The sequence below is a fragment of the Petaurus breviceps genome, unplaced genomic scaffold (assembly GCF_028583685.1).
Source record: "Petaurus breviceps papuanus isolate PSGF00001 unplaced genomic scaffold, PetGlider_PUasm1.0 188, whole genome shotgun sequence".
In the NCBI taxonomy this organism is placed as follows: Eukaryota; Metazoa; Chordata; class Mammalia; order Diprotodontia; family Petauridae; genus Petaurus; species Petaurus breviceps.
Genome location: NW_027185804.1, coordinates 23219524 through 23230228, shown reverse-complemented (window position 1 = coordinate 23230228; position 10705 = coordinate 23219524). Strand labels below are relative to the sequence as shown.

At 40.5% G+C, this 10705-nt stretch overlaps 1 protein-coding gene across 1 annotated transcript in view; it reads right to left on the bottom strand.

Annotated features, from left to right (window-relative positions):
- The window catches only part of KIAA1549L (KIAA1549 like), a 297003-nt gene that overhangs the window by 98392 nt on the left and 187906 nt on the right, over positions 1 to 10705 (bottom strand). Inside the window, exons 10-11 of the mRNA XM_069091091.1 lie at positions 7619 to 7790; positions 1841 to 2004 (exon numbers count right to left, since the gene is read on the bottom strand). Of these exons, the coding sequence (XP_068947192.1) occupies positions 1841 to 2004; positions 7619 to 7790 (336 nt within the window). The remainder of the gene's footprint in view (positions 1 to 1840; positions 2005 to 7618; positions 7791 to 10705) is intronic.

The window sequence follows — 10705 nt, the reverse complement described above, 5'->3', positions numbered from 1 at the left end:
GAAGGAAGAAGGAAAGAAAGAGAGAAAAAAGAAAAGAAAGAAGACAGCCAGGCTGTGGTTAGAAGGTGGAGACATAAAGAGATAAATGAAAGAATACTCGATCTTAAGGAGTTCCCACTCTGCTGGGGGAGAAATGACATGAAAACAGATATATTAAAAACTAAATAGAGACAAATCTCAGAGGGTGGGGGATGGGAAGCACTAAAAACTAGGGGGTAATGGGAAGGCTTCTTGTAGGAAATGGCACCTGAGCCCTGCCTCTAAGGAAGGTTGAGACAGATGCAGAGGGGAGGACAAAGGGCATTCCAGGTTCAGTTAGCTGTATGACCTTTGGCAAGTGGGCATCAGTTTTCCCCTCTGTAAAATCAGGGAGTTGGGATGAGAGGATCTCTAAGGTCACTTCTGGCTATCACAGGTTATGATGTTATGTTTCTAGTTCCCTGGGGCTTCGTCGATTAACCAACCAGCCAGCACTGTACTAACTTCTGCCCTCACAGATTTTATGTCCCAATGGGAGAAGACACTACAGTGCTGACTTTGCAATAGGTTGATAGGTTGAACAAAGAACTTTTCTAAAGGGGAGTGGAAAGAGCCTGGTGCTGTTAACATCAGACATACCCTCTTCCCTGTCTCCCTTCCTCTTCAACAATTGCTCTGGTCTGAGACCAAAGACCTCCTAACCATGTTTTTCCCTGGTTGATACAACAATCTTCCCTATACTTCAAGTAATTCTCCCTTTCCCCTTCACCTACATGATACCCCTTTGCTTTCCACCTCCTGCTCAGAAATTGATACTTAAATCAATATTACTATCACTTCTTTGAAGGTCATAACGATCTCCTGCCCTACGACTCTACCCTGTGAATCACAGGCTGAACAGACTGAAAGTCTGTTTCCTGGCTCCCTCTTCCCACTCCCTCTAACCCATCCCTCCCATGTCCGTGTGACACTCTACCTTAACCTTCCATTGTGCCCTATGGAATTCCATTCTATTGTTAATTAGTGTCCCTTCATATTAGCCTGTGCTCTCTCCTTCCCAGAAATTACTTTGTATTTAATTTTCCTTTGTATATGTTTTTTTTTCACCCATAGAATGTAAATTCCTTAAAGACAGGGACTGCTTCATTTTTGTATTTGTATTCCCAGCATGCCCAACATAATGCTAGACTCATAGTAGGAATTTAACAAACTTTTAAATGAGCTGAATGGAATTTAATTGAATTGGATTAAATTGAATAAACAGCTGAAATGACAGAAGCACCTCAGAAAAGTGCAAAGAGTGCTGGGTCTTAGAACAAAGACTTGGGTTAGAATCCTGCCTCTGACACTAGTGGGAAGAAGATATGAGACCTGAGTTCAAATCCCAGTTCTGCCACTTACTACTTGTGTGACCTTGGGCAAGTCACTTTGCCAATCTAGGCCTCAGTTTCCTTATTTGTAAAATGAGTGTCAGGTTAGATGACCTCTAAGGCCTCATCCAACTTGGGATCTATAGTCCTAAAATCCTTTTTCTTTATCTCAAGGGTATCTTTCTCCCCAGACCTCCAATTCTCTCACCTTGATTTTCAGTTCTTTTTTGGGGGCTGTCTTCCTTCATTAGAATGTAAGCTTCATGAGGGAAGTGAGTCTTCGGTTTTATTTGTATTCCTAGCATGTAACCCAGTGCCCAGTACACAGTGCGTGTTTAATAAATACTTGTTGACTTGACATCCAATGTTCCAAATAAGTTCTCTTCCTGTTTTGACAGTCTATGTCTCTGAAAAGAAAAGTCTTGCTCCCTTCCCTGAATCCCCAAAGGGCATTCCAATGCATGTCCTCGAGAGGCCCTTCTCCCACTTACCTTTGCCCTCTGAGGCAGGTTCATCATGGCATCTGGCTTGAAGTCATTCTTGTTCTTCCTGCAGAGCACTGCCGTGATGATGATGATGATCACAGTGACCACAGCAATGGGCGCCAGGACGGCAGCGATGATCCACAGGTTATTCGGAGGGTTTTTAACGACCGCTAAGGCAAAACAACAAAGACAAAAACAACAGGACCAAGACAGAGCCACAAGTGAGGAGCCCAAGCTAAGGAAAACTCAACCAAATGACTCCCTACCAAGAGGAAGCCTACAATCGGCAATCAGAAGGAAACCCTTCTTTTCCTAATATTTTCTAATTTTTCTAATATTTCTAATATATTATATAATATTTTTATAATATAAATATAATATAAAATTATATAATATTTCTAATATTTCCTAATAATTTTTCCAGAAACAGGAGACAACGAGGGTGCAATTGTGAAGCCTGGAAACAGGCTTGTAGAGATGAGCTTTCGAAACATCAGCCAAGATTTGATGTGAAGGCAGAGTGAGATTCTGTGATCTTGCTTTGGCATTATTTACACCAATAGATGAGTAATCATAATATTAACGTCGGTAAATAGCTCATTAGACAATGTGTATCTGTTGACATTTAAATGCTTATTGCTACTGTGGTTATGACCAAATATTTGTATTTTAGTCTTATGGCATAAATACAAAATAATTCTATTTTCTAAAGATAGTATAGACTCATCTTTGGAAAATGAGAAGTAGCATGGCCCAGTAGATAGAGACCTGGACGCTGAGCCATGAAGGGCTGGGTTCAGCTCCTGCTTCTGACACATACTGGCTGCATTAGCCTGGGTCAGTAATTTAAGCTCTTAGAAGGCAGTTTTCTAGAAGCTGCAAAGAAAGGGCTGGTCTGCATTGGTAGAGTGACTATACTCATTTAGTTCCCTATACCAATAAAATCACAAGCCCAGTCCTTGTCACCATAAACTAGGGGTTCTTAAGCTGGAATCCACATAGTTGTTTTTTTAAAAATATTTTTGTAACTATTTCAACAGAACTGGCTTCCTTTGTAATCCTGTGTTTTCATAAATATTTTCCACATTTAAAAATGATCTTCTAACTTACATGAAATAAGGAAGAGTGAAATGAGCAGAACCAAGAGAGCATTGTATATAGCATATATACAATATTCCATATAGCAATATGGTTTGAAGAATGGATTCAAAGTTCAAGGAACTGTGAATGACTAAGTCACTCTGAGTATCATAAATATTTAGATAGACTACAAAGGACTTATGAAGGAAGATGCTGTCCACCTTCAAAGAATGAACTGATTCTTAGTAACTTAGAACAAATAACTTAATATAAGATATAATAATATAATATAACAATATAATAATAACTTAAAACAGAACAAATAATATATAACATGATATGATAACAATATAATATAATAACTTTAAAAAATAAAAAAAACCAATATTCTGAGAAAGGGTCCATAGGCTTCACCAGACTTTCCAAGGGGTCCATGACACAAAAAATGTTAAAGACCTGCACTCTAGATAGTCAATTTATGTTATGTTTCCTATATTATTACATTTTTTTAGGTATGAACATTTCCATATTCAAAGAACAGAGAAAGAGGGCTGCATCTGAAGCCACAAATCTCTGTTACACACAGCTTGTTTGTTTTTAAATATATGTCACATTTTACTATGGACTGTGTGTTTTGATAGGGGAAAAACATGCATAGTGGTGATAAGAATATGGGGCTGAGACTATCTTATTTCTTTAGTAAGACACTGGGCACTCTTCTGACTCATTCTCCTTATTCTTATATTTCATCTTGTTACCATATAAGTAATCTCTTGACCTCTATTCAAATTGATATGGAATGGATTCGTCTTCTGCACGCTAGTCAAGTCCCTTTTAAAACTCATGTGAGCAAGGTCAGGGCAGTGAAAATGATCCGACATCCATGTATTCATTGGCATAATCATCTGAAGGGACAAAGGGCTAAGAAAAGGTCAAGGTGGCTAGATCTAATCTAATTTACATGAATTTCATAATTTAAATTGAAAATCAAATTAATATTTATGATCAGAGAGGGAAAAATATCAAGTTTTTAAGCAGAAAAGAATGAAAATATGGCTTAATAAAAAATCCCCCTAGGTCAGAGGAGACGGTCCTTAGTTTGGTCTTCAGGGCCCTCTATTATCTAGGCCTTCTCTACTTCTGCAAGCACAGGTCTTACTATATTCATTCCTGTGCTTCCTGCACCAGCCAAAATGGATCATTTACTATCTCCAGTGTGTTTTCCACAATCTCTCAGTTCTGTGTCTTTGTTCACCCAATTTTCTGAGCCTGGAATGTTTCCCTCCCATTTCTGCCTCTTAGAAATCCTAGCCAAGATATGGCTCAAAGGCCACCTCTTCCATGAAGAAAAGGATCTTCCCCTCCCTGAATCCTAAAAGAACTTTGCCTTTCTCGTGTTCTACTTTGTATCACTTTTATTTAAATATGTCATAAACCTAGTTAGACTATGTCTTTTTCTTTTTTGCTGGATTTGCTTGGATTTCACTGGTAGAGGGACCTTTGGTTGAGGAAACAACCTTGCCAAAGGAGAAAAAGATATCTTCTACAATTTATAGTCTAAGAGACTGTCTGGGGCCACTGTGAAGTCAGGTAACTTATCCAGGGTCATACAGCCCGAACATGTCAGAAATGGAACTTGAATATCATGTTTCTTTAATCTTAACCTCTTCCCTACCACCTAACGCCTTTTATTGCATGCAACAGGTGCACTCAACAGGCACTTAATAAATGTTTCCTGAAAATGAAGATAAGGAATAAAGCACAGGAAGGCTTTTATGAACTGATGCAAAGTAAGGAAAGGAAAACCATAGAAAATAACATGTACAATGACTCAATTGCCGCAAATGGAAAAGATTAAAAAACCCAACACTGAATGCAGTGGAATGATCATGACCAGACTGATCTTGAAGAAGTCTCTTCACAGCAGAAGCAGAGGATTATGCCTTATTCTCACTCGAGGTGTTGGTTAATGTGACTGGCTCATCTATTTTTCCTTCCTTTTTTGGACTTTATGACAAGGGATGGCTCTCCGTGGAAAGGGAAGGGAATAGGGACTGGGCCTGTAATTTTCTTTGTGATGAGAATACGGTGCTGAGAATATCTTACTTCTTTAGCAAGACATTGGACATTGCTCTGACTCATCCTCCTTATTTTTGTAGGCTGTGTTTCATCTTGTTTTCTTCTAATTTTCACCTCTTGGGTGGGGAATTTCCCTCTGCCAATTCAAGTTAACACCTTCTCTGCAACTTATAGTTTTAGAAGGCTTCCTAGGGCAGGGAGAGGCTCAGTCTATTACCACAGTCAATATGAGCCATCAGAGACATGACTTACATCCAGATCTTCCTGACTTCAAGGCTAGGCCTTTATTCACTCTGCAACACTTTTTGTCCAGGCCAAAGGAGAGGGATATATTTGGAAATGAAGGTGATAAACAAAAGATATAAAAAACATTTTAAAGTTTTTTTAAAAATTGAAATTAGAGGATATATTTAAGACGGGGAACCTAAAATAATTATACTTGTGATAGCATTAATTTGTTTTCTTTCTTGCCTTTGTTTATTGCAATATTTACCTTAGTGAACATTTATTAAGGCTTACTATATTCGACAAAGAAAATCTGCCTGTTCCTCGGGAAATGCAGTGGTTTTCTTGAAGACATTATCTGAGGAGTCCCTAAGCTAGAGTTTCTTAAACTTTGTTGTATCTTGGGCCCCTCTGGCATCTGGTAAAGTCTTTGCTTTTAATTCCATAAAATAAGATACCAAGGATTAGGAAGGGAACCAATAATTTCGAAATATAATTATCAGAACATTAAAAGAAACAAGTGAATAGACCCCAAGTTCAGAACCCTTGCCCTAGGAGGTCTAGATTTGAAGACCATCTCCATTACCCTGTAAATCATGTCTCTGTATTAGGTTGATGACCTTTGGGGACATTTTTCCCAATTCTGACCTCTCATCAGAGGGCACTTCAAACAGGGCAGCCCTGCTAACCCTGGTCAGAAGCACATAATTTTAGAGCCTCAGGTGGGGAAGGGAGAATCTGCTGAGGGCCCAGGGATTTCTTCACAAGCATTTGTACAGAGGAGCCCAAGGCTCTCCCTTCCCAGGGACATTTGCCATAGACAGGCTTCTGCCCCTCTGAATTTTTACTTTCCTTCAAGGCTCAGTTGTGGCTATGTAAAACCCTTGTAGAATGTAAGATCCTTGAGGAAAAGCACTATTTTTATATCTGTAGAGCCTAACATAAAATTGGTGTTCAGTCAACCACCCACCCAACCAATCCATCCATCAATCAATGCACATTCATGGAGTCCCACTAAGGGCCCAGCTCAGTGCTAGGAGGTGGGGACACAAAGCCAAAAGTATAACACTACTTGCCCTCAAGGAGCTTATAGCCTAACCAGGGGAATCAAGTACGTATACTTCATCTGCCACCATTTTGTTCAGTTGTTTCAGTTGGATCCAACTCTTCATGACCCCATTTGGGGTTTTCTCGGCAAAGATACTGGAGCCATTTGCCATTTCCTTCTCCAGATCATTTTACAGATGAAGAAACCGAGGCAAACAGAGTAAAGTAACTCGCCCAGGGTCACAGAGCTAGCAAGTATCTGAGGCTGGATTTTAATTCATGATAATGAGTCTTCCTGACTCCATGTCTGGCGCTCTATCTACTACACCACCTAGCTGCCCTTGCCAACAGATACTCTATTTAATTTCAGGTCCATCATCATCTTCATCATGCCCCACCTAAGATACACTCATTACCAGGAAACACCCTCCTGGAGATTGCTGCAGCTTTACTAGTGGACACCTCAAGAGTACCCTCATTTCTTCCTGCTTCCCCCTTGACCCCATTAAATTGTAACACCTTAAGAACAAGGACTCTCTTTCTTTTTCTTATTTCTACCATCAGCACTGCATGGTGCCTTAGCATGTAAGTGTTTAAAAATGTTTACTGTATTATACACACATGGGTATATACAAAAAAAGACACTATATATACCAAACAGTATACTGTATCAACGAAATAATAATCCTGGAGCAGGGGGTTCATTAGCTGCTGGAAGAATCAGCCAAGGCTTCACCAAACTGAAATAAATCAACCAAGGTCAACACTGACCTTGGGTTGATGATTTGTAAGAAGACATTTAAAAGATTCTTAGGGTAAAAGTGAATTTTCACAGGGGAATTTTTCTTTTCAAACCTCATGGGAACAAAGTTCCTGCAGCAATCTAAGCTGGGGGGGGGGGGAGTGACAGTTTCTATTTAGAGACTTTCGTCAGTATCACATTTTCACTTAGACAAGAAATAGGAGTCACCGTGGCCATGCCCAGAGAGTCTGGTGGTGCCAGTCCCTGAGTGGGAGAGGAAATCTCTTGGGGAGAATCAATCAACCTGAATTCACCTGGCTCACCGGAATCATGTCTATTTCACTGGTGGCCAGATTTGCTGCAGAGAAGGACAGACCAAGGCTGGAGGCAATTAGGAAGCAAATTATAATTATCATCCATCAACCACTGACATCTTTTGTCCTGTTTCCCCTCCATTCTCCCTATCCCGCCCATAGCAGAAGCAAAAGCCATCCATCTGATTTTTAAAATAAGGACCCATTAACCCAGGTCTGAATGAGAGCTTTCCTCTCCAGGAGACATGAAACTGCAAACAGAGAGTGGGGAACAAGGGTGTTTTGAAATTCCCTTACGATCAGCCTGAAGAAGAACTACGTGATGCAAGGTCAAAGCCATCCTCTGGGAGTCGATGGTGCTCAAGATCTTGGCGGCCGCTGTCCCCAGCAAAGGCTTCCCATTGTGCAGCGTGTAGTAGGTCAGTTCTGCAGGATTCTTGGGGCCGGGGACGCGCTGCATTTTCACCATCTTTCAGAAAGAGAAGGCACGTCTTTATGGTGTAGCTTTTATTAAACTAGACAGAGCCTCACTGCCATGTTGCTGATGCCTTCCACTGTGGAGAAACTTTATTTTGGGGGGAAGGTTATCTTGGTTTTTTTTTTTTTGGGGGGGTAATTTAGTATTTAATTTTCCCGCAGGTACATGTAAAACAATTTTTAACATTTGTTTTTAAAACTTTGAGTTCCAAATTCTCTCCCTTCCTTCCTCCACTCCCCCCCCACCCCAAGAAGGCAAGCAATTCAATATAAGTTATACATGTGCAGTCATGCAAAACATATCCATAATGGTCATGTTGTGAAAGAAAACAGAGACAAATAAAACCTCAAAAAAATAAAGAAAGTTTAAAAAAAAGTCTGCTTCAATCTGTATTCAGACACCACCAGCTCCTTCTCTGGAGATGGAGAGTACTTTTCAACATGAGTCCTTCAGAGTTGTCTTGGATCATTGTATTGCTGAGAGACAAACTTTTTTAAAAGCCGTGTGGTATCTATTGGGGAAAGCAGGTTAGTCTGAGAATTAGATTTGAATCCCATTCATATCTATGGACTACCTGGGTGACCTCAGTCAATCCCTCCTTCACTCCTGGAAACTTCACTCAGCGTTTTATCTGTTAAATGATAGGGTGGTATGAGAGGTCCTTGAGAGGCTTGCTTTAAATCTGATATATATCCTCTACTGAGGACTTTATATAACTCCCTCATACCACTGTCCGAAAAAGTTAATATAACAAGGGCCAGATTAGTGCAAAGAATGAATCCTGTATAGTAGTTGCAAGCATTCATATTTGAATTATTCAAGATTATAATTATATAAATGTAATCCTTAACTCCAGACAGATGGGAATATACAGTGTAGATTAAAATAATGTGGCTGCTCTATAAGATTCATTATTCCCACTAACAGAAGCTACCTATATCTCCAGGCAGTTGGCTGACACAGTGTTGGACCTGGACTCAGGAAGACCTGAGTTCAAATCCAGCCTAAGATACTTACTACCTGGGTGACCCTGGGCAAGTCACTTCACTCTGTTTGCCTCAGTTTCCTCACCTGTAAAATGAGCTGGAGAAGGAAATGGCAAAATCACTCCAGTATCTCTGCCAAGAAAACCCCAAATGGGGTCATGAAAAGTTGGACATGATGGAAATGAATGACTAACAAGAGTGAACGAGAGGAATGTGTGTGTATGTACGTATGTATGTGAATGCACATGTATGTGGGCATGTGCATATGAGTATGTAGATGTGTCTATATGAGTATAATTGCATGTATGTGTATATGAGAGAGAGAGAGACAGAGACAGAGAGAGACAGAGAGAGACAGAAACAGAGACAGAGAGAGAGAGAGACAGAGAGAGACAAAGTGTGTGTGTTTTAATGCTCATCTCTAGAGAAGAAGTTTGGTCCTGAATGAGAACCACTGGTTTTTGTTGGGGAATGGACCTCAGCTTCCATTGGTGTAGGGAACCCTTAGTGCAGAAATTCCTTCCATTACTGACGATCAGTAATAGCCTGGCATCCTCATCTGAAAATAAGGGGTTGGGTCTGATGACCCCTGCGGTGCCTTCTACCTCTACATCCAGGATCTTCAGAATGAAGATTCTTATAGAATTGTCTTGGCACAGCTCACAGTAGGCATTTAACAATGGATGGGGACACTATAAAGCTAAATGACTCAGCTGTAGTCAAAGAATTAATACTTGTCAGAGAGAGGATTTAAACCCATGTCTCCCTCTTAGTCATCCCATGAAGCCCCTTGGATAGACCGACTTCCCGTCTTTTTCAATCTCCAGACATGCTGGCTCTGTTTTAAAATGGATTGCTATTTCACATGAGAACAATTCATAGGACTTATTTAAACATAGTTATTTCAATCTAAATTCCAGATAGAAACTCTGGATTTTCTGATTCTGGGACCTTGTGAATATTGGACCTTGATGGCCAACAATAAGAATTGGTATTTTTTATGACACTTTAAAGTTTGCAGAGCATTTTACGTGCACTGCCACTTGATTTTCATGACAACTTTATGGGGTGGAGGTGCCACTATTATCTTTATTTTTCAGACAAGGAAACTGAGGCACAGACAGGTTGTATCTTGTCCAGAGTCACGCAACTAGTAAGTGTATGAGGGAGGATTAGAACTCAAGTCTTCCCAATTCCAAGTCAATCATTCTACCTACTCTACCACCTAATCCTACCTTTAAGTCTGCAGGCTTGTAAATGCAGACCACATTCCCCCCAGAGACCACCCCTTCTACCCCAACTCCAATCTTTTTGCATTTTTCTGTATTAAGAAGAAAGACCCAGATGTAATGAGACTCAGAGAATGAATTTAACATGGGGTTCCAGGGTATGCCAGTCACTTGGTTTCTATAGGACTGGGCAGGCAGTAAAGAGACCTCTGAACAACCTTCCTCTATTTTGATTTAATAGCAAAATCTCCAGACCTATGACTCTTAGGAGGTCACTGGCACATCTGATAACAGAAGACTTAGAGTTGTAGCTCCCTGTCTGCTTCACAGATTTTTTCCCCCATGTTCGAGATGGCTAAGCAGACAAGGAACTAAGAGAAAAAGAGAAGGGAGAGAGAGGGAGGGAGGGGAGAGAGACAGGGACAGAAAGGAAAGAGAGAGAGAGAGAGAGAAAGATATATATATATATGTATATATATATATATATATATATAGAGAGAGAGAGAGAGAGAGAGAGAGAGAGGAAGGAGAGGAGAGAGACAGAAAAAGAAAAAGGGAGGAGGGAGGAGAGGAGTGGGGTGAAGAAAAAGGGAGGGCATGGGAAGGGAGGGAGAGGAGAGAGACAGAGGGGGGAAATGGAGAGAGGGAGAGGAGGGAAGGGAGGGAGAGAAGACAGAGCTAGGGAGGGAGA